General features: G+C 56.9%; 1 protein-coding gene across 19 annotated transcripts; it reads right to left on the reverse strand.

Moving 5' to 3' along the window:
- Positions 1–877: 877 nt before the first annotated feature.
- On the reverse strand, positions 878–14,914 carry CYB561 (cytochrome b561). 19 transcript variants are annotated; one of them, XM_082605481.1, is made up of 10 exons: positions 14,577–14,914; positions 13,233–14,368; positions 9,745–9,793; positions 9,283–9,581; positions 5,304–5,388; positions 4,942–5,172; positions 3,893–3,991; positions 3,546–3,649; positions 2,998–3,155; positions 878–2,818 (listed from the first exon to the last, which is right to left on the reverse strand). In XM_082605481.1, the coding sequence occupies exons 6-10, from the start codon at positions 5,144–5,146 to the stop codon at positions 2,626–2,628; spliced, it is 759 nt and encodes a 252-aa protein (XP_082461607.1). In that variant the 5' UTR covers positions 5,147–5,172; positions 5,304–5,388; positions 9,283–9,581; positions 9,745–9,793; positions 13,233–14,368; positions 14,577–14,914; the 3' UTR covers positions 878–2,625. The 19 variants fall into 19 exon arrangements, 17 of the variants coding, with proteins under 17 accessions (XP_082461607.1, XP_082461602.1, XP_082461615.1 ...); XM_082605476.1 differs by having other exon boundaries at positions 4,942–5,175; positions 14,304–14,368; positions 14,577–14,910; XM_082605489.1 differs by having other exon boundaries at positions 4,942–5,175; positions 9,283–9,425; positions 13,570–14,368; positions 14,577–14,910.
- Positions 14,915–17,967: the final 3,053 nt, after the last annotated feature.

Consider the following 17,967-nt stretch of genomic DNA (forward strand, 5'->3'; position numbering starts at 1 on the left):
ATTTGAATATTCAAACACAAAGAGACCCTTAAGACTCAGAGGCTAGCACAAAGGCTGCAAGGGAGATGGCACCCTCACAGGGTCAGGATGCCTCTGCCCTCGCGCGGAGAGCCAGCCCTGACCCTGACCCTGACCGAGAGATCACCTTGTGACATGTACCAGGCCATGCTTTGCAGGCTTTTAAAGCAAATGAAGGTCCACATAGAAGCCTTGATTCAGGAGAAAGACTCTATAGATGCATCAAGCAAAGACCTCTCAAGCTCTGGCTGAGACACGCCAGAAACCAGATTCAATACAGAAAATAAAGTAAGTGCTAGGAAGTAAGAATCCATGGTCCCTTTCAATAGTGAGCCCTCTTAGTAAGTTTTTCAGCTGTTAAGTGACAGTGCTTTTCAGGAGCACAGGGTATATCCCGGTGGGATCTGAGTCGCACCCAGCTTTACTGTAAACACATCTGCCTGAGCCTCAGGAATTGATCTAAAGTGGAATCTCAGCTTGTTCTCAAAGCTTTGCTCCTCTTCTTAAGAAATGAAGAAACACGTTTTTAAAAGGAAAAAGGTTAATTGAATACTGGGGAAACTTCTTGCCAAGGCCCTTGTCAGGCTCTTACGGCTCCACCCTCCAGGCCACTCTGTCTGGGTTGAGAAGAGAATTTCTCTAACCGTGTGGAAGAGCCTCCCTCACTGGGTCCAGAGTCAGGACAGCCACTGGGCTGTTTCAGAGCCTGTGTCATCATAAGTATCATTAATCACTTTACCTTCTGTGCCCAGCCTGGGGATATGCAAATTCTTTCAACCCTAGTAGACTAACTTCATGCATCTGCTAAAAGCACTGGCTCCTTTTATTGCCACAGTAAATGAAGATAACAGACAAGAGACCTGCTGTAGACATTTATTGAATCATCTGTTGTACCAACACGACGTTGTACTTCATAGAAGATTGGCCACAGGCAAAATAAAATAAACCACCACGGATCAGCTTGGGGGTGGGGGGGAGGCTTTTTGGCTCATGAATCATCCAGCATACGCTTTGGCAAACAGGCCAGTGTATAGACTTTTCTTGCAAATCCAAGGTTCCATTCCTCTCTCTGCCTTTCTGGCAATGGACATATACAACTGTACTCTGGTAGTTTGTCTAAGATGGGGTGTTCCCACGTGTAAACACTGACCATACCAGGTGATCAAAGAGTTGCCGGAGCCCGTGCCCTTGCAGAGCGTATGATATAAACAGGGTGCGGAGACACCCTGGTGCTGGGGCTGCAGCAGAGCCGGAATGCCCACGGGAGGGAGCAGGGATCCCTGCTGGTAAGGCACCCAACACAGCCACCTGCCCTGAGAAGCAGCATCGCCTGAGGCAGGACCCACCACGAAAGCTGTTTTAGAATTCTGAGCATTAGGGGAGACAAGCCCCCTTTCTCGAAGGCAGCATTTAGGTGTGAGAAAGGCAGCCGTTAAAAAAAAAAAGATTTGGAAATTTTATTGTCTTCATTTCAGTAAACTGTGTCTTGTCTCAAACAGTGTCATGCTCCTCAAAGCCCAGAAAACGAAGAAAACAAGGAGAGAGCATTCACCAAGTCCAAGAAGCACAAGATCGATGCTGTAATCACGTTATTTCTAGACAGAAGCCAAACAGTGACTCAGCTAACAGCATTACACACTCATGGGGTTGGGGGGATTAATCCGATTCTGACTTGGTCCCAACTTCCTGCAAAGATGGGTCCCAGGTAGGAGAGGATGAGGCTTTCCTCCTGATCAGGCAGCCCCTACCCTCCCTATGGAAAGGGAAAGGGGGCAACAGCGGCAGCTTTTTGTTTAAAGCAAAAAGGCATGTGTCCTGGGCCTCTGTCAGAGCACCGCCTGAGTGAGCTCTGAGGGTGGGCAGCTGGCTCGCCGAGGCCGGCCCCGCGGGGAGGGGAGCCCCTGCAGGCGGCACACGGCCCACACCGCCCGCCCAGGCCCACCTCCTGCCTCTTCTTCTGGGCCCCATAGGCAAAGAAGGCCGCCCTGGGGCTAAGGGGTTAAAGAAAGAGAAGGCTGCAGAGCGCAGCTGGGCCAAAGCCACGCGTCCAGAGCTTCCCAAGGGCCAGTCCCTCCCCTCTCCTGGGGAACCCTGCCCTGACACCAGCATATTTTACCCATAATATCACTTGCTCCGCTGCCAAAGGCTGGGCCCGCAAGACTCCTGGTTGGAGTTCGGTGTCACAAAAAGCAAGTCGGCCTCGCCAGACCCGGCGCTGAGCCCCGCCTTCTCCGCGGACACAGCCCAGGCCCCCCGCTGCCCCGAGCGGGGAGCCGCCTCCCCCTCTCCGACCCCTTTAGGGATCTGTGCTTCTGCGACCAGGCCCAACCGCCCAGAACCCTACCCAAAGCTGCTCCATCTGAGGGGGTGGCAGGGGCAAGGGGGGCGGGGGTCTGCACAGGACTAACACGACGGTGGCGGCGGCAGCAGCAGCGAGGGGAAAGCGGAGGGGGCCTGAACCCCGGAAATCAGCGCTCAGGGAAGAGGGCTGCCCCATCCCCGCTCCCCACCCCTGGAGCCTCGGCAGGTGCGGGACAGACACCTGTCGGGGCCCCGAAATGGCGGAGACCGCCTCGCGGGACAGGACGGGATGGCACTGGGCGCGCGTCACTGGGAGCTGGGGCTGTCGCCCTCCGTCAGCGTCTTGAAGTCCATGGAGAGCGCTTGCTCTTCCGCCTGGAGGGGCCGCTTCCAGCCAGCGCGGGTCAGGATGTAGAGCACGACCGCGCCGAAGGCGGCCAGCAGCAGGCCCAGCACGTTGGCCAGGACGCCCTCGGGCTCGAACTTGCTGTACTTGGTCCTGCGGGATTGGGGCGGAGGGCGAGGCCACCCGAGGCGTCGCCGTTAGGCCGAATGCCATTCGCCCCTGGCCCGCAAGATGCAATGCGATCCCAAGCCCAGTCCCGGGCCCCCCACCCCACCGGGAGAAAAGCCGCTGTTTGGCGGCCCCACACAGAGCCGCCGGGAGGGGGCGCTCACCCGAGCTTGAACAGCAGCGCCTCCTTCAGGCCCAGCAGGGCGGTGCCCACCGAGAGGAGGAAGATGGCGCCGCCAAGGAAGACGTGCTGCGGCCGGTAGCGGCTCCGCAGAGAAAACGACGCGCCGGGGAACAGGAAGAAGCTAAAGCCCACGAGCCACTGGGAGGAAAGGTGAGGTGCTGCCGGAGGCTGAGTTGCGCTGGAGACTGGAGCCCGAGGACGCCCCAGGTGGGCCGCTGCCCGCGAGGACCTCAGGCCCCGCCACCCCCGCGCGGTGGCCTCCGGCCGGAGCGGCAGCCAGAGCGCTGAGCACGTGGGGAAGGTGGGCCGGCGCTCTAGGCCGGTCTCAGCCCCACACTGTGCTCCCCGAGGCGGGGCCTGGGACCAAATCCACGTGCCTGTCCGCCAGAAGGGCGCCGGAAGGGCGCCGGGTCGGAGGCAGCGCTCGGCGGGCTGGAGCGCCTTTCGCCTGTGCGCACACCTGGTCCCGGCCCTGTTTGGGCCCTGCTCCCCGCCCCTCCCCAGCGCCGTGGGGCCGCAAGGACTCACCTGCACAAAGAAGAGGACAAAGACCAGAATGCCACACCAGCTGTGCAGGCTGTACAGGTCGGCGTAGCCTTTCTTCCTGTGGTAGTCGAACACCGCCACCAGGCCTGGCCGGAGGCGGGGGTCGCGTGAGGACTGGGCTGAAGGCGACGGAGGGGGTGTGGTGACCCAAGGGAAACCCGACCCGCCGGGACTTCTGGGTTCCAGTCCCAGCTCGGTGGCTGCCAGCACCAGTGTCCCTGCCTGGAAGGGGGAGGCCGGGTGGGGAGGGGGGACTGGACAGTAAAGCAGCTCCTTCCCCAAGTCAGCAGAGGTGGGGGAAGGAGGGCAGGCCCGTGCCTGGAACTCACCCACCAGGGCGATGATGAAGGCGAGGACGTGCAGCAGCCCGTGCAGAACTTTGGTGGTGCGTTTGGCCTCATTCCTGAAGACGCGGTAAACCAGCAGGGCTGGTGGGCCGTGAGAAAGGGAATGTCAGGGCGCTAAGCCGAGCACGAGGCCTTCCTGCCAGGGCAGCGAGGAGACACCCCTGGCCGGAGAGGGGAGGGCTTGTCCAGGTACCCCAGCCACAGGAAGTGGGGGAGGAAACAAGGCTCCGTACGCCCCCGCCCCGCCCACCCCCTTCTTAGCTGTCCTGTGTATCCCAGGCTTTGTTTTAGGCTCATCGTGCAGTCACATCAAGGTGCCCCCAAGCTTCTGAGTTCACCTCTTAGCTATGATGGTCCTCAGATTGTACAGCACTGAAACCAGATCAGACATTCACTACTCTTAGCCAGCAGGCTCCCTGGTTGGGAAACCCCAGGTTCTCAAAGAAGAACCTTGTGACCCCAAGCTAATTCCCCCTTTGGGCTGAAGCAGTCAGGGCCAGGGGTCCTGCGGAATGTCTCTCAGGAGTCTGCTGCTGAGGAGGTGGCTGTCACCAGGACCATATCTAGGAAGAATGCATAGATCCAGCTTGCTTGTTACCAGAAGGAGAAGGCCAAGGCCCCCTGGCCTTGAGGCAGGGTGGGGGCCAGCCACGGCCTGGATCCTACCCCAGAGAGAGGAGCTCTAGCTCCGCCAAGTCCAGCATCTACACACACACACACACACACACACTCACACTCACTTTCTCTCCCTCAATTTCAAACCGCCTCTGCAGATGGTCTTGCTCACAGCCCAGCCCCTGGGCCTCCACTGTGTGAAGCACACACACCTTCAGATGCTCCTTGTTGAAGCACGAGGTGAAAGATCTGGGATAAGTCAGAAAGGAGTTGCCACCCACCAGCCTTGGGGCCCTTGATTTGGATTCCCAGTGTCCCCAAGGTCCAAGCCAGCTTCCTTCTCTTACTGGGCAGGTTCAGGTGTGAAAGGGTCCCTGCAAATCTCCTCTCTCAGGTGGCATCGCCCAGGGACTCACCATCTCCCTGCAAGAAGACCAGGCCTATGATCATGCAGAGAGGGTGCACGTTGAACTGCAGGGCGCTCTCCCAGGCGATGCCTCCTCGGTACACACCGAGCCAGGTGCCAGTCGTGGCCACCACGGCCAGGCCCAGCAGCTGGGAGAAGGCCACATAGTAAAGCAGCGCCGCAGGGGCGGGTGCTGGGCGGGCAGGGCTGTCCATGCCGAGGCGGCTCTATGCCAAGGCGACTGCTGCAGGAAAGATGGTGGAGCTTAGAGGAGCGGCCCACAGCCTCCAAAAAGACATCCCAGGCCTCCCTTGCCCACCTCTGCCTCCTCCCTCGGCCCACAACCCCAGGCCTCCGTGAGACTGCTCCCACCTCTGAAGGCTCCGGAACACCCGGTGGGGAGGGCGGGGGGCCCGCCTTCCTGCAGAGACAGACCCACACCTGGCTGCACTTCCACCTGCAATGAGGGAGCAAGTCAAAGTCCTCCAAGTTCTGGCTGGAGCAGGAGGGCCCAGTGCCAGTGCTTTACTTTCTGTTTCAGGAGGCCCTGGGTTTTCTCCGGTGGAGTTCACAGGTGAAACAGAGAAGTGAGCAAATTCCTTGACTGTGCCGGAATTTTTCCTCCAGATGAATCATAAAGGACATCTAGGGTGAGAAATGAGGAACCTGACTCCCCCGTGCCTGCTTTTTCACCTCCCAGCTGGAGATGAAGGAAGTCCTGCCCACAGAGAGCTGCACGGCAGAAGGAATGTTCTCTGAGCCGCTTCGGTAGAAAGGACCAGGTGACAGGAGCCTCCGAGCTGCCCGTTTCCCTTCCTGCCTCGTCTTCCCCTCCACACCCGGGGCGTGGGCCTGCGCCCCTCCCTCAGGCCAGGCTTCCGGAACTGAGACCTACAAGGTGAGAACTCCCGCGGTCATTTAACGCACAAGGATCCTGTGAGAGCAGGTGTGTTGCTGCTCCTGTTGTGCAGACAGGGAACCGGGGGCTCAACGGGGTTTGGGGAAGCGATGCTCAGGGGCCAGTGGGAGGCATTTCCTGGCTCCTCTGCCCAGTCCCCAGTGTCTCTCCAGCCTCGCCCGGGCTCAGGGTGGCCTGTGTGCCAGCTCTTCCCCCTGAACCTGCTGGTTCTCCCCACACCCAGGTGGGAGAGGCACTGGAGGATGGGAGGAGAGGAGGCGGTTGATGAACAAGTACGGTCTCCGTTTGCTGGGCCTCGGTGCTGGCGGCCTGGGGCCACAGAAGGGCGCTGCTGCAGCTCCCAGAGGGCCGAGCACTCCTTCCCACCTTGCCTCTCCCACTGCCCCAGCCTCTCGCAGCAGCTCTGGAGACACCCTCCTCCTTCATTACCAGCAGAGAACAGCAGCTGAGCAGAGATGTTTGACTAACACATTTTGGGGTCCCTCCTAATACCGAGCACACACCCTGTACCCTGTGCTGCTCAAGAACTAGTTTCCAGGGCTTCCCTGGTGGCGCAGTAGTTGAGAGTCCGCCTGCCGATGCGGGGGACGCGGGTTCGTGCCCCGGGCCGGGAAGATCCCACATGCCGCGGAGTGGCTGGGTCCATGGGCCGTGGCCGCTGGGCCTACGCGTCCGGAGCCTGTGCTCCGCAACGGGAGAGGCCACAGCAGTGAGAGGCCCGCGTACCGCAAAAAAAAAAAAAAAAAGAACTAGTTTCCAGTTGGCCTGGCCTTGTCCTCCTGGGGACCAGGCTGTCTTTACCCCCAGTTCTCTCTGCCACCTTTGACAACTGTTGGCAACTCCATCATTTTTTAAAAAGGGGGGCAGGCAGTGTAACACACCTCCCTGCATTAAAATACAGATAAGCAAAAAAAGAGAGAAATTAAAAGTAATCAACATTTTGATTTATATCCTTTTCTTCTGGAAATATATGTACCTTCTTTCATAGAAACATGACCATACCAATTTCTAACCTGCTTTTTTCACTTCATTATAGATCATGCACATCTTTTCATGTCAGTACACGACAGGCTATTTCATATTTTAACCAATCCCCTAATCTCCTATTGTTAAATATTTAGCCAGTTTTCAGCTTTTCACTAAATAAGCAACACTGTGATCATCTTTCTATACTCGTCTAATTCCTAAATGAAGAAATAGAATCCTGAGCAAGGGCTAGGTTCTTTTTTAGGTTTTGGATACATTCTGTCAAATCATCTTCCAGAAAACACTCCCAAGGCAGGTGGGAACACCTGTTTCCAGAAGCCCTGGGCAGCAGTGAAGCCGTATTTCTGGAACCCTTGCCCTTGTGCTCATCTGTCACCTCTACACTGATGACTCCTAAGTCTAGTGCCCGTCTGTCCTCTCCCCCAGATTTAAACCCCATTTCTAACTGTCCACTAACATCTCTACCTGGACATCCCTCAAACACTTCAAACTCAGCACATCCAAAGTTACACTCCTCTCCTGACCTCCCAGGTCGCCCTTCGAGTCCCAGTGCCGAGTCCTCCGGCTTCTCCCCCACGTCTCGCCATCACTTCCCTCTTGGCCATCTTCATTTCCACCACCCAGCAGGGCCTGGAGCGTCTGCCCCCGTCTCCCTCCCCTCCTCAATCTGCCTGACCGACAGGGACAGGGACAAAGCCAGATCCCAGTCATGCTGCTCCACCAGGCACAAAAGACCCACGAGCGTATGGTGGTCAAATGCCAACTCCACAACTGACCCTAACCCAGAGCCCACCGGCAGCCCCCACTCTTTTCCTACCAAGTCCACTCGGAAGAGATGCTCCCAGTTCCCCAGCTCTAGCCACACAACCTGCTGTTATCCCCTCCAAGTCACACTCCCCGCTCCTCCTCTTCCGCCTCTGTCGATTTGCTCCAAGACCCGAAATGGGCATTTTGTTCGCCACTCTGTTCTCCTCCTCTATGTCCCCAAGGCTGGCCTGGCGCTCACTTACCCTCGGTGTCCTGCCTCGCGTTAAGCCCTGTGAGCTCCCAGAAGGCAGGGAATGCATCTACCTCTCCCTCGGGGATCTCATCCCTTGGCCGACTCTGACAGGAAAATGTACTGAACTGAGAAATGCTGTCCTCCCCTGCTTTATTAGATTCCTCCCCGAGAGCCTGGGGCGCAGTCAGAATCCGATTAGCTCTGAATTAGGGAGACTGGAAGGAACGTGCTCAGCCCCAGCAGGCCTGCCACAGCGTCCCCACCGGGTAGCCACTGAGTACAAAGGGGGAGCTCAGGGCTGCAAAGACTGCCACTCCTGGGTCCCGAGCCGCTCTGTGGTGACGCAAGCCAGAGCCAGATTCCCACCCCCCCCAGCCAACCTCCTCGTGAGTCAGGCAGAAATCAGACTTATCTTCACAGTGATAGTGTGATTTATAATAAGAAATATATGGGACCAAGCCTGTAAAACCCTAGGAATTTTCCAGGTGACAAAGCAGTCGTTTCTTTTGTTATGTTAATATTACATCGTGTTACTGAAGCCCCTCGGAAACCTGAGGGTGGGGCTGTTACCAGGGCTGTTACCCAACCCAACCAGAGGGTTGGAACGTTCAGTCCCACCCTTGACCTCCAGGGAGGGAGAGGGGCTGGAGACTAAGTGCAGCCACCAGTGGCCAATGATTTAATCAATCGGGCCTGTGTGATGAAGCCTCCATAAACCAACCCCCTAAAGGATGGGGTTTGGAGAGCCCCCAGGTTGGCGAACACATCCACATGCCGGGAAGGTGGTGCACCCCAGTTCCCCGGGGACAGAAGCTCCTGTGCTCCGGACCCTTCCAGACCTTGCCCTACATACCTCTTCATCTGGCTGTCCCTGAGTGATATCCTTTTATAACAAACCAGCAATCTAGCAAGTTTCTCTGGGTTCTGTGAGCTGCTCTAGCAAATTAATTGAACCTGAGGAAAAGGTCGTGTGAAGCTCTGATTTATAGCCTGTTGTTCAGCAGCACAGGTGACAACCTGGACTTGCAGTTAGCATCTGAAGTGGGGGTGGGGGCAGTGTCATGGGACTGAGCCCTTCAGGATCTGATGCCGTCTCCGGGTAGGTAGTGTCAATGTTGAGTTAAATTGTAGGACACCCAGGAGCATCTGCTGAGAAATGGAGACCCGCTTGGTGGTGTTGAAAAGAAAACGTGTGGGAACAGCACAATGACTAAATACGTGGCTTTAATGTCCTCACTGAAAACTCACAACCTGAATTCCCTTCAGAGTCCAAACCCTAGTGCTGTTTGCACCCCAGGGTGGTGGACTGGAGTTGCGAGCCTCAGGGCTAGGGAGCCCTGCTCTGTATTCAGTTCAATCTTCGCAATAACCTATGGTGATAACAGGAGTATTGCCCCAATTTGACAGATGAGGAAACTGGGACTCAAAGAGGGTAAATGACTTGCCCCAAATCAGCCGCAGCAAAGAAGGGCTCAACTCAGTTGTTTATCAGGCGCCTGCGATATGGGGGTCACACTGCTGGATACAGATGAGCCATGGCCCCCGCCTTCCAGGGCCTTGCAGACGAGGTGCAGAGTAGATGCAGATTCTAGAGTAAAAGGGCCGTAACAACTCAGGCTGTGAGTTGAACTCCCAGAGCACTTTCCACAGTCCACGCTTCACCACCCTGGGGTGGCCACTCCTGTGAATTTCCCACAGGGGTTGCCTGCTCGGGGTGTGGCTCTGCCCTTTCTCAGGCCAGTAACTAGGGAAGAAAGGAAAACCTCCTGAACACTGAAGCCAGTATTCAGAGGATGTGAATCTGCTTGGAGGCTGGGCTCCAGGAAGGCCTCTCCCCTCACATGCCAGTCTTCCTTGGCCCTCCCCACCCCTTGGGGAACCATGCTTCTAAGGCAGTTTACACCCACCACAGCATCAAGCATTGGTGTCCGCCGTGGGCTCTCCTGGGAGAAAAGGCTGCAGGATGGAAACAGGTGGGTTAGAGAGAAGAGGTGATGGGGACCAACTAGCTGCAAGACCTTCATGCCAACTGCTCCAAAGGCATCTCTCCTGGTCCCTGTGCCCTGGTAACTAACTAGGCATCCCAGAGGAAGCCAGAGATAATGACCTTTGGACTCACGGAGGCCTAAGCAGTCTCCCCTGTGGCCCCTTCCAATTTGAAGGTGATTCTAAATCCAGGTATGGGGGGTGACAGGAAAACGCACACAGAAAGACCAGTCCTCCTCGGGCAGGCCTGTAGCTTCCCCATAGGTGACCTCACAGCCAATAAGATCTAAGTGAAAAATCCAGATTTACAGAAAAGACAAAGCATCAAGTGGTTCTGTGCTTCACAGAAGATGAAAGACCCCTTCAGCAATGCCGCTGCCCTATTGCTTATTCGGTTCAACATAAATGACAACGTATCTTTGTACACACGGGCTGCTTCCGATGATGGGGGATACAAAGAAGACATTTCAAGGACTCTGGCTGGAATCTGACTAACCCACAAACACATCTGCAAACCTTGAAATCCGTTGAGATTCCCTCCCTAGTAAGCAAGTATCTTTCTCTGCTCCCTCATTTCCCAGTCTAGACGGTGGGAACGTTTTCTCACCTTTCCTTCCTTCCTTCCTTCCTTCCTGTGGAACCCCAGAACACTGGCTGCTTTGGGATCTCCTGTGTTCCCAGTGCAGCAGTACAGGCAGCAATGTCAACAGTCTGGAAGCAGCCCATCTACACCCCCAAAGGCTTCCTCAGCCCAGGAGACCAGAGTCTCAGAACCAGGGCGAGCTCTTGTGGATCCCTGCCCGGCCACCCTCCTTCCTGTCAGAGCACAGGATGGGGATGTCAGACCTCTGGCAGCTTTTGGAACCTTGGGCTGTGACAGTCACCCCTCCCCCCACACACACACCTGCAGCCAGACTCCACTTAATGTGATCAACCAGGGCCAGGAGCTGCCGCAGGGCTTGAACGTGCTAACGAGCATCCATCTCCCTCCCTGAGCCCAGGGGGTTTCATTGAAAGGCCACCAGGCCTAATCTCATTATGGGGACCAGACACCGCCCAAGTCCCACAGCCTGGAAGCAGGGAGCCTGGCCTGACCACAGCCTCCTTATCTGAAGCAGGGTTTTAATTGGGTTAGAAAAGATTGCGTTGGGGGCTAGATCTTTTCTTGATGGGTGAAGGGGAGAAACGACTCAATTGTCCTAGAATGTCCTCGAATGTGATCAAAGAAAAGGCAAAATGAGGGCTGAGCTGTTAGGTGGGGCACTTTCTTACTACCCACACCCAAGTAACCCCTGGGTGGAAAGCTTGAAGTCAGACACTGAGCCCAGTTCTCCACTGGGCCCAGGGGCTCAGTGTCGGGGCTCACAAAAAATGTTCTGCTTTCTGTTAAAATCATAAGAAAAACTTCTAGGGTTGAAGAAAATATTTTAATTTTTAATCCAGCCTGGATTATATTCATCTTTATACCAATGTGGTTGTAAAATATAATTCTCTTTATTTTTTAAAGAATTTTTTATATTTTGCGGTACGCGGGCCCCTCACTGTTGTGGCCTCTCCCGTTGTGGAGCACAGGCTCCGGACGCGCAGGCTCAGCGGCCATGGCTCATGGGCCCAGCCGCTCCGCGGCATGTGGGATCTTCCCGGACCGGGGCACAAACCCGCATCCCCTGCATCAGCAGGCGGACTCTCAACCACTGCGCCACCAGGGAAGCCCTCTCTTTATTTTTTTATGGAGGAAGGGGAAAGTCACAATGCAGCCCTGGTCAGACGGATATGATTTCAAAGCCAGCCCCACTATTCATGACTGTGTGCGCCCGGGGTGGGGGTGGGTGGGGGGCCAAGCACCCTCTCTGAGCCTGCTTCCTCTTCCATAAGGTAGGGGGATGTTGAGATCTACCTTACTGGCCTGTAGCAAAGATTAAACAGGATAATACGTACCAGTGCCTACCACACTGCCTGCCACGTAGTAGGTATTCAGTTAAATAGCAATCTAACAAAAACTAAACCTGTTCCTAATAGCACCTTAGGAAGAGTCATGCATCCAAAGCTGCTGACACATGAGGTTTGGGGCCACAGAGAGCCAGATGGCAGCAGACAGCACGACCCCCTCTAATAAATCCATACCCCGCCTTCTGTCTACCATGAATCCCCCCACTGGGCAGAAACCCCTGGATCTGGGGTGAATTCCTCCACCAAATTCTTCCAGTGCTGCTGAACCACTGTGTATTATTAGAAGCCACCCAAGCTCTGCCTGCCAAGGGAAGGTGGCGCAGGCAGGGAAGAAGTGGGACAAGCAGGGCATCCATTCAGGTCCAGGAGGCTCCTCCTGCCCCGGGGGCGGGGTTGTAGCAGCCCTTCTCTGTATGGGGCTCCCCTTGGCATTTACAAGTTGCCTATATTTTCTGCCTCAATCCAGTTTCACAGGAGAAATCAAGATATGTATGAGAAGGTGGCACAGCTCTGTGGGGTGGTGGTGTTTGTTTTGTTTTCCATTTGCTATGAAAACAAAGGAACTGGGCTTCCCTGGTGGAGCAGTGGTTAAGAATCTGCCTGCCAATGCAGGGGACACGGGTTCGAGCCCTGGTCCTGGAAGATCCCACATGCTGTGGAGCAACTAAGCCCGTGAGCCACAGCTACTTAGCCCACGTGCCTAGAGCCCGTGCTCCACCACAAAAGAAGCCACTGCGATGAGAAGCCTGCGCACTGCCATAAAGAGTAGTCCCCGCTCTCTGCAACTAGAGAAAGACTGCGCGCAGCAACGAAGACCCAACGCAGCGAAAAATAAAATAAAATAAATGAATTTATGTTAAAAAAAAAAGAAAGAAAACGAAGGAACAGATAAGACAGAGCTTCATTTAATGAGTCTTAGAAAATCCTCAAAGCCAAGGTAGAGTGAGAGTGGAGAGGGACAACCAGAAGGGAGAAAGACTTGGGAGGGGTGCCACCTTCTAAAGACATGTCTGGGACTCCAGGGTCCACCTGGATCCTCCTCTCTGTGGTGCCCTGGGGGGAAGGGCAGACAGAGAGGGGAGGTACCCCCCACCATTCCCAGGTGTCAAAGGCAGCAGCAGATCCCTACCTCAGCTGTTCTGCATCCCCTGTAACCACAGTTCAGGGCCTACCAAGGCCAACCCAGGGAGTAAGGATTTCCCAAACGGGAAACTCCTTGCACACCAAGAGGCTGGAGATGTTGGAGAAGAACAAGGAAGGGCTCTACTAGCTAGACATCTCACCCCAAGAGGAAAGAGGCAGAGGGCGGGAGGCCCCGCCACTAGCGAAGCAGTTTGGCAGCTCGGTCTCAGGTTTCAAAAGAACAGTCGTGGCAAATGTTGGTTGATCCACTTCTATGCCACCTAGTTTCTAGAGTAGGGCAAAACATTACGCTGTACATAAACTTGGGATCACCTACCGCTCCGTGCTAACTCCCGCAGAGACTGGGCACAGAGGCAGACCCGGGGCCGACGGCTGACAGCTCCAGGCAGGAGTGGGATGAGCTCCTAACCTCGGGCCTTGCTCGGTGGCCCCGAGGCGGGGGAGGCAGGTGAGGTGAGTCAGGTGTGGTGGCAGGAGAGGGAAAGAGAAAGACTGGCTGCGGCGCCGGGATCCCGGCCTGTCCCGGCGCGGGCGCGGGCGCGGTCCCGCCCCAGGCCGGGCACACCTGAGCTCGCCGACCCCCGCACACACCCGGGGCCCCTCTGGACTCCGCGCCGGGGCTCGGCTCTCCCCCACCCGCCCCGGCCACCTACCTGGCCGGACGTCGAGCCCGGACCTTGTCCTCGCTAAGCAGCGTCGCGCTGCCCACTGGCCCGCGAGCTGCCCGCGCCACGCCCGGGCTGTTCTGCCGGTTCGGCCAGCCGTGCGGACTTCGGAGCTACTGCGTCTCCATGGCGACCGGGCGGCTGCATCTGGTTGGCAACCCGGCGGGCGGGCGGGGGGGGGTCGCGGGGACCGGAAGTGCCCCCGGCGGGTCCGCGCACCTGAGACCGGGCCCGGCCCCCCAAGGTCCCGGGTCTAGGGACAGGGTCCCGCCAGACTCCGGGCCCGAGCCTTGACGCCCGCGTGCTAAGGCCTGCGGCGCGAGAACGGCGGCCACCGTGACCCGGCCTCCGGACCCGCGCTCGGGTAACCTTCGAATCCGGGCCTCACGACCTGGCTTCCCGGGTCCGCCACGTTCGGGGGCGTATGGGGTTCTGCGACCCACCCGTGGGTGTGGGAAGCCTCCAAGTCCAGGCCTGACTCGGAGGCCGAGGGCGAGGCTGAGGGGGATGGGCTACCGGGGCTGCCGGGGCGGGGCCCCGGGCAGAGGGAAGGGGGATGCCGGCCGGGAGAACGGGAGAACGACTGCCCTGCTCGGGCCTGGTCTCCGCGCTTCCAGGTTCCCGCCCTCCACGCCCTCCCTTGCTCTCCCGCTTTCTTCCCGCGCCCTGCCCCGGGCTCAGGTGGCCACGAGGTGTCAGGCGTGGCCCGGACCTTGGCCTACCTTGCCGCTCCTGCAGCCCTGAGGGACTCGCCCCTTCCTTGCAGCCGGATGGTGGAGGTGTCACTCTGCAGGGAGGCTGGGCTCACCCCTTCTCCAGGTCCGCAGCACCCCCCGACACACACACACACACACACACATACACACACACACAGCGCGCGCGCACTAGGTGACGTTGCTTGCCCCCTTTCCCCAAGCCAGGGACCTTTGCCAGGCTATAGCGCCCACCCCACACACACACTCTCCAGCACCCTAAAGATAAATACCAGTTCTCACCAGCCTTTCGTGAAGGCCTAGACCTTGCCATGGGCCCTTTCGTGAAGGCCTAGACCTTGCCATGGGCCCTTTCGTGAAGGCCTAGACCTTGCCATGGGCAGCCTCCCCGGCCCCAGACGCTAAGAGAGGAAGGAACTAAGGCCAAGGCTGGGAGCCAGCCGCTAGTGCAGTCCCGTCCAGGCCCCCTATCCAGGAAATGCTGTGGGTAAATAACAAGTCCAGTTCAGACTTCCTACAAGCTCAGAACAAAAGGTTCCTTCCTGTCGGATGCCTGGCAAGACTCACCGAGGGCCTGGTGGTGGTAGGGAAATGGGGTTTCCTCCCCTGGAGACACAAAAGAGCCTCCGCAAAGGGACATCACCCCCACCCCCTGCCCCAGCACTGTGGGCTTCCCAAGGGCCCTGGCGAAGGTGGGCCTTGGGGATCCAATACCTCCTGACAGAGAGAACATACTCTCAAGCCATGGCAAGACACCTAAGGGTGCCCACTGCCCTGGGCACACCTTCCAATGGGGCAAACCCAGCTGGGCCCCCGCCCTCAGAGTGACCAAGCTTAAACCTGCCACAAACAGAAGTTTTGTTGGGGTAGCTTTCCAGCTGGAGGGGGTTAATGGATATTTTAGATTAAGAAACAGCTTCCTTCACATGCTGGCAGGCAAACAGCAGGCGACAAGTATCTTGTGAGTTGAGACCTTGGAAACGAGCCATTTACCATTCTTTAGCCTGCGTATTTGGGTTTGAAGGAGGAGGACTGGGGTGGGCAGGGCTGCACAAAGGAGCAAGCCTCACTGGGGACCTGATTTGAGTTTCCTGGTGTAGGGCTTTCAACCCCTTCCAAAGCCAGGAGAGACACTCCTGCTGAGGTGGGATGGAGCCCTTTGGGTCCTCGCCACCCCGTGGCCCTGTGGCCCTGGGCTGCAGCATTTTCCCCTAGAAAGGAGAGCACCTGGGTCCCAGCAGTGCTCTCAGGAGGGCATGGAGGTGGCTCTCCACAGGGACCAGTCACATGGGGTCTTAGCTCTAAGCACTCATGGCTCCACGCCATTTTTAAGAGCTGGATATCCCACCAAACTGCAGTCAAGCACCAGGCCCCGTGGCTTTGCCGCTGCTGCCAGAATCCCTAACCCCAGATGGCAGACACTCATTCCCTTCCTCCCCCATCTTTGCCGCTGAGACTCAGCCTTGGAGGCCAGAGAAGCATCCACCCTGCAGCTGGGGGCGGTGACCAACAAGGAGTGCAGCCTTAAGTCCCCTTCTTGGGGACCAAGGATGTGGCCCAAGGTCTTCCATGTAAACCCCTCCCTTCCTGCACTCACTACACTACACTAGCCTTTAAGTTCCTCAGACTTACCAAGTTCACACCCACCCTCCTTTGGAACGTTCTTCCCCGATCATCACTTGGCTCATTCCTTCAAATCTCAGCTCAAACATCCCCTCCTCAGAGAGGCCTTCCCTAACCCTCCAGTCCAGTAGCCCGGGTCAGGGGTTGAGATGTAGGGAGATACAGTGGATTAAGTGTGCTAGTGACAGCCCTGGGAAACCACGCCTTGAGCTCACCCTGTTCTTTGCCCAAAAGCATTTAAAGAGCAGGAAGAACCCAGACAGCAAACAGTATGTACCTTGTAGAAGGACCTCAGATCCCTAGCACCTGGCGGATCATGTCTGCCTTGCTAGGGTTCCCAGACTTAAAAAGAAGGAAAATACCCCAGGATGCCCCATTAAATTTGAATTTAATATTTTTTTGGCGTAAGTATGTCCCACGTATGACATGCAATATACTAAAAATGTCTTTGCTGTTTATCCAAAATTCAGATCTAACTGGGCGCCCTGTATTTTATCTGGCAGTCCTACCCTTGCTCCTGTGTGGGAAGGACAGAGGGCCTCCCAGCAGTTCGGGCCCCTCCCAGCAAAGCATCCCTACAGCAGGCGGAAACACCCAGCTAACTCCTGTTCAGCACACACTTTAGCCAGAGGCTTTAACCTTGGGCTGCAGTGAATACCAAAGGCATTGGAGATGGGGTTCCCCAGTCCTAACGCACTGTAAGATGCAAACACACACAATTCATTCACTCTTCACAACAGTTTTTATCTAGTCCCTTCAGTGTCCCAGGCGCTGGGCGACACTGGGTATAACAGTGAACAGGACAGGCACAGCCCTGTTCTCTTCAGGCCCTAACAGTGCATAGAAAGGGCGCTTAACCCAGATGTGAGGGTCAGGGAAGGCTTCTGGGGCATGGCATAGAACCTTAGAGCTGCAGGGCGAGCAGGGGTAACCTGGCGAAGCGACAGCAGGGAGAGAGCAGGAGTGCTGGCTGGAAGGCAGGCGAGGAGGCCCAACCAGTACTGCAGGGATAGGAGTCAGGAATCCATATGCCTGAACCAAACCCTATGCCAGCTCTGGGAGGTGGGCGTGGCACTCGGGTGGCAAATAGTCGAAGGACACACCCGCTGACTTGTACTCTGAGGGTGAGAGCATCCTTCAGCGGGGGGGCGGGGGGGGGCGGCATCGTCAGGTCCACTTCCTGGGGGACTTGCCCCAACTTGCTGGAAAAGAAAACTGGTTTGAATCTCAAAGTACATGGCTACTTTGATGAGTTTAAAATGGAACAATAATCACTCAGGGGAAAATCCTATCTTCCAGCCTCAGGGGCAGCAAAGGAGGCCAGAAAATCAGCAGCCCGAGCAGAAGCAGCCAGCGTGTCCAGCAGAGCAGCAGCGATGGTGGCGGGAGCAGCGGCACACAGAGGACTGACCACAAAGCTTCCGGTGAAGACAGTGAGTCACCTGGGACCTCCAGAATGCGAGGGGATGGGGCTGAGCAGTGTTCCAGGCTGTGGTTCCCTGGCTGACCCACAAAGTTGGTCCAAGTCTGGGAAAACAAGACTTAGATAAACAAGAGTCCACAGGCCAAGAGAACACTGCAGGTTGGATGGAGAAGCGGTGAGAACAAAACAGTCAGGCCAGCTTTCACTTCTGCTGGCCCTGAGCAAACAAACGTGGGAGGCATAAGTGGCCGGCGTGGTGCAGGGGACTGGCCCAGTGCAGGAGGTGGCAAAACAGCACTGGGCACCTGAAGTGGGTGGCAGTGGAAGGGGTGGGCTTTCCCAGCCTCTCAGTGAGCTCTGTGCAGCCCCCTGGGGGAGGGAGGGATCAGGAGGAAGTCCACATTTCCTCCCTCCCTCCCTTCCTCCTCCCTCCCCCCCTCCCTCCCTCCCTCCTCCCCCTCCCTCCCTTCCTTCCCCCCTCCCTCCCTCCCTCCTCCCCCTCCCTTCTTCCCTCCCCCCTCCTCCCTTCCTTCCCCCCTCCCTCCCTCCCCCTCCCTCCTCCCTCCCTCCCTCCTCCCCCCTCCCCCCTCCCTCCCTCCCTCCCTTCCTTCCTTTCTTTCTTTCAAC

Source organism: Mesoplodon mirus (assembly GCF_964341445.2).
Source record: "Mesoplodon mirus genome assembly, chromosome: 18".
In the NCBI taxonomy this organism is placed as follows: domain Eukaryota; kingdom Metazoa; phylum Chordata; class Mammalia; order Artiodactyla; family Ziphiidae; genus Mesoplodon; species Mesoplodon mirus.

What these genes read in the sequence shown, in the direction of transcription:
- CYB561 (XM_082605484.1), bottom strand. Translation starts at nt 5,146, where the DNA reads ATGGACAGCCCTGCCCGCCCAGCACCCGCCCCTGCGGCGCTGCTTTAC. An exon ending in CTTCATCATCGCCCTGGTGG is followed by an intron (nt 3,650 to 3,892) that starts GTGAGTTCCAGG and finishes GCCTCCGGCCAG; the next exon opens with GCCTGGTGGCGGTGTTCGAC. An exon ending in GCGCTGCTGTTCAAGCTCGG is followed by an intron (nt 2,819 to 2,997) that starts GTGAGCGCCCCC and finishes CCAATCCCGCAG; the next exon opens with GACCAAGTACAGCAAGTTCG.